Below are 14905 nucleotides of genomic sequence, written 5' to 3' on the forward strand. Positions count from 1 at the left end.
CACTTATGTTCAGTACTGCCATCTGATCCTCCCGGAAGAAGTTTTGAACCACCAAACCACGCTCACCCACACTCGAACTAACCACATTCTCTCCTCTTCCACCATTCACTGGAACCATCACCCTCTCTCTTTTCCCTTCCTTAGTTGGATTGGTACACTCATGAGCAAAATGACCCGGCTCATGACAGTTATAGCACCTCAAAGAGCTCTTGTTGAATCCTACCTTATGACTAGCAGGGACATTCCAGTTGTTCCTGCATGTCCTTTTAGTGAAATTTTTGGCTCTAAAAGACAGCCATGGCAATTTGCCAAGAGATATCCATCTCTTCCACATCATCAGGATGTATTTGATCCAGCTCAGCAGCCACAATGGGTTGCCCCAGGTCTCCAGCAAGAAAGGCATTATAGTAGTTTATAAAACCTGCCATTAAAGCGATATTCTCTTGTTTCTCCTTAGAAATAACAAGAATTTGAGTGGGAGACTGGCTGAAGGTAGCCATAGGAATTTGTGTTTTCGGTGCAATAGCCGATTGTGGAAAGAAAACAGGAGCAGATGATGTAGGTTGTGGAGTAGGTTGACTCTGTGAGGACTTGAACATGGAGAAGGTCTGCTGAGACTGCTATGATTGAGCCGGCTGAGTCTGAGACGACTTGAACAATGAAAAACTGTCTTGTGAAACTAGAGCATTATTGGAGGCAATGCCGTAGCCAGCAGTATTGTAGGTATTCGCATGATTGATAGTACGCTGCTTGTCGTCCATATCACAAGCCTTGATGATAGCCATCACCTCAGAGAGCGTCAGCCTTGCCTAAATCCTTAGTCTTCTTGATGACAGCCACATTCAAATCCCAGTTCTATGGCAGTGAGTTTACTAGCTTGTTGTTGATCTCAGCAGGGGTGAGGTTTATATTGGCCGACCTTATCTCCGTGACTAACGAGATGAACTGGTGAAGTAGTTTTTCAAGAGACTCTCCCAAGACATAGTTGAACATGTTGAATTGCTATCTGAGGAGATCTTGCCTACTTCTCCTCATGTCTTTATTTCCTTCAAACACTTAAATGAGAGCCTCCTAGAGTGCTTTAACATAATTCAACTGATAGGTAATTATCTGAGGACCTCTAACTATGCTTCTCCATAGTTTCGCATCCTTTACCTTCACGTACTTCTCAAATCTGAACTTCCACTCAGAAAACCCCTCTGAAGACAGTAGTCGTGGCACATGAGTGGTAGTCCCCATGATAGAGTCAAGTTCTTGATGAAGAGTGGCATTAGAAGACGTACTAACAACAGATTGATCCATAATGGCCTTAACCGAGAACTTGACAGGAAGGCCGAAAACAGCAAATTTCTTCCGAAAACACAGAAGGTTGACCGAAAACGAAGAGATCTTCTCGAAAACTCTGAAGTTTAACCGAGACCTTAACAATCCTCCCGAACACCTTGAGGTTTAGCCGAGATCCTTGAAACTTTCCCGAAAGCCTTGAAGTCAACCCGAGAACTAAAATAGATTTACCAAGAACTAGAGACAGTTCAAGATATGATAATTTTAGTATGTTTAACTAAATCCTGAGAAAGATGGGATTCAAATCAAACACGATAATTACCAAAATCTATTCCAAACACAGTTCCTCACCAGCCGAAGAACACGAAGAAGAATTCTCCAATCTCCAGAAATCTTCAATCAAACATACACCCGTGAATCACCGGTAGAATCCTTGATATCACCAATAACCGAGCCTGGAAAAAGTCTATAGGCTCTGATACCAATTGTAAGTTTCGAGAAAGGATCTTTCAATGTAATATCAAGTAACTCAATGATTAGGCGGAAACTAATCACCAAGCCGATTCTATGCAACAAACACAAACAAACACGATAAATAAGCTTCAAAACACACGTATATTGATGCGTCAGGTGCTTAAGCCCTTACCAACTTACACGGGTGAAAGATAAACTTGAACGAACAACCTTACAAAAGTAACATACATCACTATATTTACTCTATCAACTAGGCCCAAAACAAACTAAAGTCCACCAAGATCAAATGATCTCGGTTTACATACAAAAGCCCAACTAAGCCCAACCCTACAAAGCATAAACCATAAAATACGGCCCAACACCCCTACTTTCAAACCAAATGTGCTTACTGACTCCACTAAAATGTAGTTGTGTTTGATTTCTTGACTCAACATATATAAATGTGATTTCTCTTCAAGTATAAAACCAAAATTATATTTATTGTCAACATTTCCATAATTCACAATATCACATTGTCTTCTTATATCTCTTTAACACAATCATTTAAGATTGTTCATCGTATCTCTCTTTATTTTAAAATATAATATATTTTTATTTATTTTCTTTTACAACAAAACCTTAGTCTTTGTAAATTTAGTTTTTAAACATGTGACAATATTTTGTTATAAATTATTTGTATACACACAATATTTAATATAACAATATCGGTATGAATGTTTTATTTTAAATAAATCAAACATCAAGATTTGGTTTTCAACTTAAAATAGTGCATAATATATCAAAAACTTAATAGAAAAAGTCATAAATAAAAATTAAAACAACTGAATTTACGTATTACATATAATAATTTTTTTATTTTAATTATATTTTTCACCCGTGTAGAACACGAGCTCTAACCTATTTTAAATATATTTTGAAGATATTATGTACACATTAATGACCATTTATAACTATGCATAATGTATACTTTAGTTTTTGTTAAATAAGTCAACATTTTTTTTAACAATAAGGACTTATGAATTCAGTTTGAACTATGCAAAGCTTCTCACTTCATATATATATAAAGTTTTAGTTATATTATTTAATTTAAATTTCCAATTATGTGATTATTTAATTTTTGAATCTTAAATTTAATAATCATTCTAAAATAACTTTTAAACATCAAAACCATGATTAATTATAACTAAAAAGTTTGGAGTCATATGATACATGTATTTTGGTGAAAAATTATAAATCCGAGTTGTTCACTTTTTTGGAAAACCGTCAATTCCTTTTTTTTACTTCATAAACACCTATCACTATTTAATCCGTCCTTATGTTTTCAATATGAATGTAAATTTGAGATTCTATCTTTCTTATTGTTTGTATTACATATTTCATTTTTTACCTTTAATTTTATGTTTTTATTTCAAATAATAAACTTTAATTTTATGTTTTTATTTCAAATCACAGGTTCAAAAACTAGGTAAAGTTAAAATACAAAGGACAACAAAAGTGAGAAAGGTGAGAAGGAATCTAATCCATTGATCTTAGATTTGAATGATTGAAATTAATTTAAGAAAATAAATTGATGAAAAAGGCATAAAGGTAATAACATACTTTTGTTGACTTTCTCTTTCCACATTCAAGACACATATCACTTCCCCCACCATTTTAAAACGTTCATAACTTTTTCATGCAACATTATTTTTTTAAAGAAAATTCACCATCATAACAAGCGGTTTTTTATCTTTAATATGAGTACCATATTGCTATATAAAAATAAAAAAATAAATTAATGGGTTTTTTATATTGTGTTATTGATTGTTCATTATGATTTTTAATTGGGTTTTTCTATGCATTGTGTTATAGATTTTGGTTATTGTGTTATCAATTGGTACTCATATTAAAAATAACAATTAAAACAAAAATTACATAATTGTGTGTTTGTGCTATCTTGTGTCATGTCATGGTGTACTGTGCACCATCAAAACATTTGCTCAAACTCCCTGGCAGCCGTGTTGTATAAAATCAGGAACCAAAGATATCTATCTGTTCATGATTTTATACATACGGCTGCCAGGGAGTTTGAGCAAATGTTTTGATGGTGCACAGTACACCATGACATGACACAAGATATCTATCTGTTCATGTGGAAGAGGATAAAGCAGCAACCCTTGTTCATTTCAAAACAAAACAAACTCACTCCAGGCTACTTGGCGCCAAGTTGTTAATCCAACAAACAATATTTCCATTACACCATAACCAGTGATGCTGCTTCTTCAACAACCCTCCAACCCCAAACCCTTACTATTATTATTCCCTCCCTCTAATCTCCTTCCACAAACTCCCTACAACATCCCAACCCCCCGCCGTTATTCCTTTCGCCTCCGTGCCTCCGCCGATACCAAAACCCTACCGCAATCCGCTATTCGACGAATCGCCGATAAGCTTCGCACCTTAGGCTACGTGGAAGACACTTGTTCACCTTCACCACAACAAACCCTTACTGCAACCTCTCCTGGTCAAATTTTCCTTCCCTTACCTACCCGTTTACCCAAGCACCGGGTCGGCCACACGCTCGACCCTAGCTGGAGTACGCCTCAGAATCCCCTTCCCGAGCCTGGCTCCGGTTCCGCCATACGAAGGTATCATGAGCTCCGGCGGGAGGTTTGGAAGGAGAAGAAAGAGGAAAGGGTTAAGAGGAAAAGTGAAGGAAATGTGCCTACAATGGCGGAATTGAAGCTGCCACCGGCCGAGTTAAGGAGGCTGAGAACGTTGGGGATTGCCATCAAGACGAGGCTTAAGATCGGGAAAGCCGGGATTACCGAGGGGATTGTGAATGGGATTCATGAGAGGTGGATGAGGACTGAGCTCGTGAAGATTGTTTGTGAGGATTTGTGCAGATTGAACATGAAGAGAACTCATGATTTACTTGAGGTTTGATGACTAATATGTGTTGTTTTCTGTACTTTTTTTGTTATTGTATTGGAATGCATATCAGATAACTGCTACTGAATAGGTTACCTAATGTGCCTGTGGGCTCAATACTGAAAACTGTGATCTTATATACATTCCGATATAATGTGTATAAAGATATTCAATGTAAGAATTATACGCCCTTATATGATTTTGTAACGTTTTTGACAGAGAAAAACTGGTGGTCTGGTTGTTTGGAGAGCCGGAAGTATAATAATCTTATACAGAGGAGATAATTACAAGTATCCTTATTTCTTTATTAACAAAGAAAATCCAAATGATGCATCTATTAATGACACTACGGGTCCATCTGTGGATTCTGTTGGCTTGGAACCAACCGAACCACCTTTGATTCAAGGTGTGGGTTCAAGAACCTGGGTGCGATTTCAGTTGCCAGGTGAGGCCCAACTTGCAGAAGAAGCTGACCAGCTTTTGGATGGACTTGGCCCACGGTTCACTGATTGGTATGGTTATGAACCGTTACCAGTTGATGCTGATCTTTTGCCTGCAGTTGTTCCTGGTTATAGGAAGCCGTTTCGGCTCCTTCCTTTTGGAGTTAAACCAAAATTAACAAATGATGAGATGACAGTTTTAAGAAGACTTGGGAGACCGTTACCGTGTCATTTTGCTTTAGGTCAGGTTGACTTATAACACTTTTTGTACAAAATTTCAGTTTTATGAATTCTTAGTGTGCTAAAGATTGATATATGCTAAAACTATATATTACAATAATAATATAAGTTCTTAATGTATTGTTTTAGATGTTTGCATGAAAATCACATTTCAGGTGATTTTTTGTCAGTTTTGTTCAATTTGTTTGACTCGTTTTAATTCTAGCTGATTTTATTATTCAACTCGACTGACCTGTTAGTAGATATTATGACCTAATTCGACCTGTTCATAAATAAACAGGTCAGATTTCTCACTTGAGTCACTTCTGATCTGTGTTATATTTTCTGATAACAGATCAAATGGGTAAAACTTAAAAAGAAACTAATTAAAAGGGAAATCGAAAGCTGTCCATGGCAATGCGTAGGCTGGTTTCTGGGCTCAAAGCTAATTAAAAACCGAAAATTTAGTTTTGGGTTTTTTGGTTTTCGGTTTGTGTTCTGTTTGGTTTCGGTTTTACCCTCTGAAGTTGAAAAGGCTGTAAAAAAGTGGCAAAATAATGAATTTGGGCCTAAAACTTTGGGGGTAGATCATTTTGTTACTTAATAATTAATTGATTTATACATTTAGGCTAAAATAACGCCCTGCTTGCGGTGCGCGCATATAATGTATATATGTGTGAACCCTCGGGTGGGCAAAAGTAAAATTGCACTAATTTTGACGTTATTTTACTAATCTCGTGAAAATAACGTTAAAAGTGGTGGAGGGTTAATCAGGCATCATGTGGTGGCGTTGATAGCCGAAAGACAAGGGCACATGCACCGATCAGCCGGTGTCCCGATGATTGAGTGCTATGTGCCTTATGTCCAAGGCTTGATGCAAAACTACTATCGAGCCGGGGGTCTCACCGGAAGCAGCCTCTCTATCCCTATGGGATAGAGGTAAGGCTGTCTACATCTTACCCTCCTCAGACCCTACCATAGCATTGCTATTGGTGGGATATACTGAGTACGATGATGATGATGATGATAGGCTAAAATACCTGGGCAGCAATATTTATTAAATCTTATAAATTACTTAAAAGTTCAAAATTAAATAAAAAGTCCATAAATTTGGTTATGTTTGGTTTTTCGGCTTTGTATTACATGCAAAACTGGAACTGAACCAAAAGGTCAGTTTTTCCAAAACATAAAGCCAGACCATTGGCTTTTGTTTGGACTCAGTTATTGCGGTTTCATGCGCACCCCTACTGTCATATCGAGTGTTTACAAACTCTTAATTTGTTTAATTTAAAAACACTTTTCTTGAATAAAGTTATTTGTAATCATATATGATGTCTTATTATTGTTTAAATAAAGAAGAAAGGAAAGTATTGCCACCATTACCATTTGTCGTAATCAATTTTCATTTTCTTTTTGACATTTTTTATCAGGTAGAAATAGGAAACTACAAGGGTTAGCTGCAGCCATATTAAAGCTTTGGGAGAAATGTGAGATTGCAAAGATTGCTGTTAAAAAAGGAGTACAGAATACCAACAGTGACCTCATGGCTGAGGAATTAAAGGTCAGTGTACAAGTTTTAGTTGCATAAAATTGATTCCAAATTGAAGCATTACTGTTTTTATTGGACCGAAAGTTAATATAATTATATCACACTAACCTTGTAAAGCTTTCAAATTCATGTGAAATACTCATTGTTTTTGGTACATTAATTTGATATCAGAAGTATTTCTATGGGTGAAGCTACATGTTTCAGTTTAACCTGTTTATGTGAAAACGGGGTCTATTGTGTTATATTTAGTACCGACGAGTCAAACAGGTAAGATTAAGAAAAGGTAAAACGAAACGAGTTAATAGGGACGAACACTGTCAAACTCGCCTTTAATTGACTCTCAAGTCTGTACAATCTAAGGGTGTGCATGGGTTGGTTTTTGGTTCAAACCGAACCAAAAATCGAAAATTCGGTTTTTGGGTTTTAGAAAAGTGTGCGGTTTTGGGTTTTTGCTTGGAGTTTGGTTCAGTTTCGGTCTTTTTGGTTTAACCATTTGGGCTCAAAATTTTTGGGCCAATCTTTTTTTCCGAAGCTAATAAATTGAGGCCTAATTGCCTAAATTTTGTTATATATATATATATATACATATATATTTTTGTTAGTTATGAATTAGTGGGTAACACTATTTATTAAACTCTTATAGATTACTCACAATTTAAAATTGAAAATGAAATCCATAAATTAGGTTCCGTTCAGTTTTACAAAATATAAAACCAAACCGTCAGTTTTTGTTTGGTTAGGCCTTTTCAGTTAAACAATCTCCTAAATTGTTTAATGGATCTGTATTTTAATAACAGTTTTTGTAATCATATTTAGTATATTAATTACTTATGAAAACAAAAGGCCAAATAGCGGCTACCTGTTTTGACCTTCCAAATAATTTATCTGTTTTGGCCCGTTACCCAATTCGTCACGCCACTGATTTTTTCACCTATAGGGGAAGTCCTCACTCATAAGATCTTTGAATAACTTAAATAAGCTGGATTTTTTATACAGATTTTCATTCTCTTATATTTCTTGTTTCTTTGTTTAAAGATGACAAGTTCTTCTTATAAAATTCAAAGAAAAATGTGTAGTACTGAACTTTTGGAATATGTTATTTATTAATAATGTAACAGCAATATTAACAGTATTTTTGTAATTTTTGTCAACACTGCTTATATGCCTTACAAAAGTAATGATTTCAGTGGTTAACTGGAGGAACATTACTTACGCGGGATAAGGAATATATTGTTCTATACAGAGGTAAAGATTTCTTGCCAGCTACAGTTTCTTCTGCAATAGAACAGAGACGGGACCGTGGAGTTGATGAACTTGAAAGAAAGAAGAGTGCCAGCTCGGCATATGTGCAAGAAAATAAAGATCAAGAAATTGAGAATCCATCTGCCGCTGAAATTGATGGAATTAGAGATCAGAAACTGGAAATTGCCATTGAGCAAAGGAAACAAAGGTCCCGTGAAGCGGCTATTAAGAAAGCGAGCAACAAATTGTCTCAGGTAGGCATTTAAATTGTTTTCTGATATTTGTCTAAAATGGGTCAGATCTTTTGAACGTGTCAAAAGTTGGCCAAAGGGTATTCAAATGATTACAGTCTCTCTTAAGTATCTTTATTCACAAAAGGATTTTAATTTTAATTGTATTGTAATCATATTAGTTATTTATAAAATTAATAGAAACGAAGAGTTTTGATTGGGGGTCAACAGTCTCTTTGATCGGAAGGCCTGTAAACGAACTGAACGAACACGAATGGAGCACACATTTGTTCGTTTTTTTTACTTTGACTGAACAAACGATGGAACACGAACAACTAAACAAACAGGATTTTCTTGCTTGTGTTCGTTTGTTAAGAAGACGAACGTGTTTGTGTTCTTGTTCGTTTATGTCCGTTCATTAACAGTATAAACAAACGGTTCACGAATGTAAATGAACAAACATAATTGAGCTAAAGTCAATTAAAATTAAATGTGAGCAGCAATGTGTTGGGCCTAAAAAGTTCTTAAAACTAAACTAAATTGTAATAAATTTGTTCACGAACAGTTCATGAAAGCTAACCAAACGGAAAACCTTGTTCGTGTTAGTTTGTTAAGGAATTGAACTTGTTCACGAACGCAAATGAACATGTACTATTCAAAAAAAGAAAAAAAATATATTCTTAATCCAAAACATTAGACATAATAACTATAAAGTTAAGCACTTGAGATAATAATAATAATCATAAACGTAATCATCCCCCCAATCGGCAGTTTTGTTTAGATAATGTCTACGAGGCACAAGTTGCATTTGTTGTTAGTTACAAAAAGACTTTATAAAACAAACCATTAATGAAACAAACTCAACATAAACAATAAAACTATGAAATTTAAATGTTCACGAACGCAAATGAACATGTACTATTCAAAAAAAGAAAAAAAATATATTCTTAATCCAAAACATTAGACATAATAACTATAAAGTTAAGCACTTGAGATAATAATAATAATCATAAACGTAATCATCCCCCCAATCGGCGGTTTTGTTTAGATAATGTCTACGAGGCACAAGTTGCATTTGTTGTTAGTTACAAAAAGACTTTATAAAACAAACCATTAATGAAACAAACTCAACATAAACAATAAAACTATGAAATTTAAATGTTAGGTTCGTTATTACAGTTTACAAATAAAATATTATAAAACTGTAAAACAAACCTTTAACTAACGACCAAACAAACGAATGTAAACGAACATAAATGAACACATTATCAAACATTCACGAACACAAATAAACGAACGCAACCTCTGTTCATGTTCGTTCATTTAACTAAACAAACAAAATTTTTTGTTCGTGTTCTTTCATTTATTGAATGCACGTAAATGAACTTTCCGCCGAACGGTTCATGAACTGTTCGCTGAATGTTCGGTTCGTTTACAACCCTAATAATAAAAACTTTCAATTAATATATTAACGAACGAACTTAAAAAACGTAAACTAACAAACATAAATTAACGTAAACAAACATTCACGAACATAAACGAACAAACGAGACGTGTTCATGTTTGTTCGTTTACGGGGACCTGCTTTGACCTATAACATAATCCACCCATTTTGCCACCATATGGTATATTTGAAGTTGATAATGATAGGCATTGGCGAACAAAGAACGGGCAGAGAAGCTTCTAGAAGATCTGGAGAATAAAGAAACCAAGCAACAAATTGAAGCAGATAAAGAAGGTATCACTGAAGAAGAACGCTACATGTTGAGAAAAGTCGGCTTGAAAATGGGGCCTTTTTTACTGTTAGGTAAGTCTCAATTTCTTGTTGATGGGTCGGTTTCAATTGCTTTTTGTTTCATTTCTCAAACGGGTCAAATAAAAAAAGGATTAATTTAATATATACCCTTGCAAACTTGAAATTTTCATATGTACTCAACCAATACTAGAAATATCATATATACCAAACTTTAGTGAATTTTACTTAATGACCATTCTACCACTTTCTGTTATATTTGATTAAACCATATTTTCTATTTGAATATTGATCGACGTCGACGATAAGCAATGGAACTTATCCGTCGTCTGTCCTCTTTTGTTCTCTCGACGCCAGATAATCGAACATTCGAGTTGAAAATTGGCATAAAAAGGTATTTTAACTTAAATCGGGTAGATAAAAAAATTGAAGTTAAATACGGGCATACATGAGTTTTTAAAGTTTTAGAAAAATAAGGGTAAAATGGCCATTTAATAAATTATTGTTAATGAATTGGGTATATTTGATATTTTAACTACTTTGTAAGGGTATATATGATATTTTTATTTTGAATGGGTATATCTGATGTTTTGTAGAGGTATATATGAAATTGCCCCTTAAAAATAGTTTAAAACATAACTTAAATGAGAACATTTCTTCCTTTGGGTTATAAGTCAACACTTTGATCCTTAGACTAGATGTGGCAATTTCGACCTGTTTACTTGTGAACGATTCGATCTGGGTTGTGTTTGATCTCAAATAGGTTACAGGTCAAATAGTCAATTCAACACAAAATTTTCAATGCGTACAACCTTTTATAGCATTTTTATTCAAAGGTTTTGAGTATCATCATTATTATTACATGGTTTTTGTAACTCAAAAGTTACACATTAGTTATTAATAAATTTCAAATAAACCCAACTTCTTGTTTTCAGGAAGACGTGGAGTTTTTGATGGGACGGTTGAAAATATGCATCTTCATTGGAAATATAGGGAGCTTGTGAAGATACTATGTGGTGAAACAAGCATTGATGAGGTTCATGCAATAGCTAGAACATTAGAAACAGAAAGTGGTGGAATATTAGTGGCGGTAGAACGTATGCGTAAAGGTCACACAATTATTGTTTATCGTGGCAAAAACTACAAAAGACCTGCTATCTTGAGGCCACAAACTCTCCTTAATAAAAGAGAAGCATTAAAGCGCCATATTGAAGCACAACGGCGAGAGGTAATTAAAAACCAAACTTTTATAATTACATAACTCATAATTTTCATATGTATTAATGTAAAAGGAAAAAACTATGCTAAATTAGTCGAAGGGTTGGTTTCATTTAAGAACTCCAAAAAAGTTAAAAACTTTGAGAAATCTTAACAACCAAACATTTATTTTTAGTTTTTTTTTTCATATATTAGCATTATTTGGGAGTAGTTTTATCAAATTTTTAAAATAAATTTTTGATTACATATATAAATCACAAGTTTACACATGCGTAAAATTTATGTCATAATGAATTTACATGTGTAAAAAAAACATAGATATGTGTAAAAACTAATTATCATAATTTAATCGTAAATCTAGGTATAAAAGGTGACAAAGCTACACTAAAATAATATTAACATGCGAAAAATTTTATAAAAAAAGTTAGTTGTTAAGAGTACGTTAAAGTTCTTAAATAATTTAAGAGTCATGTAATGAAACTCATCCATTAGTCAAATTCCCTATATAATGTTTAGAGTGGTCACTCTCAATTAGGACTATAGATGAACTGAACGTTTAGTGAACAATCCGTGAACCGTCCGGCGTGAAGTTCGTTCTGCTGTTAACGAACAAACATAAATAACCACGAAATGATGTTTGTTCATCTATGCTCAGTTATGTCGTTGGTAAACTGTTTGCTTATGCTGTTAACTAAAGAACATAAACAACCACAAAATGATGTGATTTTACATTAAGTTGATTGCACACTAATTTTATATTGTTTTGTTAAATTCTTGTTACCTTAATGATGCAGTCTTTGAAACTTCATGTATTGAAGCTTGGAAAAAATGTTGAAGAATTAAAGCTTAAGTTGGTGAGTCTTCTAATGTTTGTCGTTGGTCAATTGATATGGCTGACTTGGTCTCTTTGACTTGCAAATTTAAAACAATCTCATTCAGTTTGTCTTGAACCAGGCCAAAAGTGAGGAAATAAATATGCATGGCGAAAAAGATCAGGATATTCAGTTGGTGAGTGTCCGTTTTGGCATATTTATATGTTACATTCTGCGTTTTTTGTAACATTTTAAGGATGACTTTATACTTGATGCAGGAACAGGAGATTACAAGCCCATCAACTGAATATATGGAATCTGAATCTGCTCATGAAGTTTATAAATCAAATCATACAGATCAGGATAATGTGCAGGCGAGGAATATTCACTTTTGTCCATTTTTATATAGTGAACGCTTTAATATATTACAAAGTTTATATTACTACAATGATATCTTGTCTTTTTATTAACTATTTTGGTTGTGGTTAGCATTTAAAAAATATACCCTTTGGGCGACTTTCAGCCAGTTTGAACATCAGAAATAAACCATAACCCAAATCAACCCATTCGGTTTTCGTCCCTGTGGGTTGACCATTATAATTAGTTCTGTCCAAAAGAATTTTATAAGCCAGCTTATTTTGGTCATTTCATGAAAACTAACAGAACAAATCTAACAGAGATTTAATGTTATGGATGAAAAGGGATAAAAATGAAACCATAATAACTCAAAAGGGTTAACGTTTCAGTTTTGGACTGAACTAGTTAAAATGGCTAAATCACAGGGACGAAAATCGAACTTCACTCTAGTAGTTTTAACTCATTTATATAAAAATGGGCCATTTCCCGTTGTATTTTATTAGTTATAGGTAAAACTGGATAATACCATATGATTTATCTAAAAAGATCATATCAAAACAGGTAAAAAGTCTATCAAGCGATTATGACCTCCTAAATTGCTTTAGTAACAACAATTTTTATCATAAAAGAAAGGACAAATATCGTAGGCATGTTTGACCTGCTTAAAAGTTTATCCTTTTCTGTTATAGTGTTAACTGAATATGTATTACTTATTTGCAATGTTCAGGGAGGTATTTTAGGTTTTTCAAATAAAAATGATAGTTTAGAAGCATCTCAACAAAATCCAACCAATGAAAGTGAGTTCCCAGAAGCTAATTCAAATGCTTCAATCTTATTGGTGGAAGAAACAAATGAAAGTGAGAAACTAAACACACAAAACGCGATTCCTCCAGTTGCTTTCAAGGTACATTAATTTCTTATCAGTTTCAATCAAAGGCGTGTTTAGTTATCAATGTTCCATTATTATTATCCTCTATTTCCTAATGTACTATATCTATTTCAGCTTGAAGAAACACCAAGCACTGAGATTTGTGACCCTGTCACGAAGAGTGATGTGCCATTTTTACCCATCAACGAACCTCGAGTCAACGAGTCAAACGGGAATCCACGCAGATCGGTTCTTCTTTCCAATAAAGAAAGATTGCTTTTGAGAAAACAAGCCCTTAAGATGAAAAAACGTCCTGTTCTAGCTGTTGGTAAGCTACACGTGCTAACCTTTTGAAATCGGGCTGGGTTGACCGGTCAAACCGAGTCTTCATAACTAGTGTATCAAAAATGAGTATAATACTAACTAGTAATTCCACTATTATATTCCACAGGTAGAAGCAATATTGTTAGCGGGGTGGCTAAAACAATTAAAACTCATTTCCAAAAATACCCTCTCGCGATTGTCAATATTAAAGGCCGAGCCAAAGGAACTTCGGCTCAAGAATTGGTTTCAAAGTTAGAGGTTTGCATTATAACTGGATTATATAATAATAATATAAACCCGTAGCTGACTCATTAATGGCTAAAATTGGACCTTTTGTTTTACTTGCACAGGAAGCAACAGGTGCAATTTTGGTCTCTCAAGAGCCAAATAAAGTCATTTTGTACAGGGGTTGGGGGGCTCCTACTGCTACTGCACATAATTCTAACCTGAATAATAATGGGAAAGCCGAACCAAATGACCGAGAAGATATTATTAAGCCAATCATCTCTCCAGAACTCATTTCAGCAATTAGAATCGAATGTGGATTGCAGGATTACAAAACCCAAGGCTAAAAATGGTATTAGTTGACTTTTTCTCTCTCCCATTTTGGCGGTTCTGGTTTTCTACAAATCAACTTAGTATAATTAGAACCAGATAAAAAACACCTTTTGCCCATTTTTTTAATGGGAAAATTACCAAAATAGGCATTTTGTCCAGCATTTTGTTAAAATAAACGTTAGCATTTATAAACAGACATATCCAAAACTAACCAATAACAAAACACTACATAAACAGAGCTGCCTAAGAAGGCTGAAATTTAGTGGGCGCAAATATCTTTGAAAAGTACATTTCTGATGGCATTCGACCTGTTTGGCCCATCGGCTTCCTTGTTGCTATTTGCTTTCTAAAATTAACCCATTTGAGACTATAGGTAACCCAAACTAACTGTTTTTATTCTTCATGTGATGCAGGTTTGTGGCTTCATATTGTGTAGCTTGGCTATCGATGATGTTATAGGTTTGAACTTTGAAGGTGTGTTGTCATGTACCATCATGCATTGCAGATCTGTGTCCAAACTGGATGGTCAAACTATAGTGAAAGGCATATATCCTGATCCAAACGAACCAAAAACCAACCTGAACCTAGATAGGTTAGTCATCTAGTGTGTAACTAGCGTATTGGTTTCAGTTCAGCTTAACCACCTGTTTTCATTTATTTATTTAAA

At 34.3% G+C, this 14905-nt stretch overlaps 1 protein-coding gene across 1 annotated transcript; it reads left to right on the top strand.

Annotated features, from left to right (window-relative positions):
• Positions 1 to 4008: 4008 nt before the first annotated feature.
• LOC143635055 (CRM-domain containing factor CFM2, chloroplastic-like) lies at positions 4009 to 14253 on the top strand. The gene is made up of 13 exons (XM_077102960.1): positions 4009 to 4677; positions 4888 to 5350; positions 6758 to 6888; positions 8064 to 8372; positions 9999 to 10155; positions 11037 to 11329; positions 12114 to 12173; positions 12274 to 12327; positions 12410 to 12524; positions 13220 to 13392; positions 13492 to 13684; positions 13808 to 13938; positions 14031 to 14253. Exons 1-13 carry the CDS (start codon positions 4009 to 4011, stop codon positions 14250 to 14252), a joined length of 2970 nt encoding a protein of 989 aa, XP_076959075.1. The 3' UTR covers position 14253.
• The last annotated feature ends 652 nt before the right edge of the window (positions 14254 to 14905 follow it).

Source organism: Bidens hawaiensis, unplaced genomic scaffold, assembly GCF_021521415.1.
Source record: "Bidens hawaiensis isolate Kalapana, Puna unplaced genomic scaffold, B.hawaiensis_p1.1 tig00007390_1, whole genome shotgun sequence".
Classification (NCBI taxonomy): domain Eukaryota; kingdom Viridiplantae; phylum Streptophyta; class Magnoliopsida; order Asterales; family Asteraceae; genus Bidens; species Bidens hawaiensis.

Excerpts from the sequence above, each read along its gene's own strand:
- LOC143635055 (XM_077102960.1), top strand. The coding sequence starts at position 4,009 with ATGCTGCTTCTTCAACAACCCTCCAACCCCAAACCCTTACTATTATTA. Across the intron at positions 4,678-4,887 it reads GAACTCATGATTTACTTGAG|AGAAAAACTGGTGGTCTGGT; the intron begins GTTTGATGACTA and ends CGTTTTTGACAG. Across the intron at positions 11,330-12,113 it reads TTGAAGCACAACGGCGAGAG|TCTTTGAAACTTCATGTATT; the intron begins GTAATTAAAAAC and ends TTAATGATGCAG.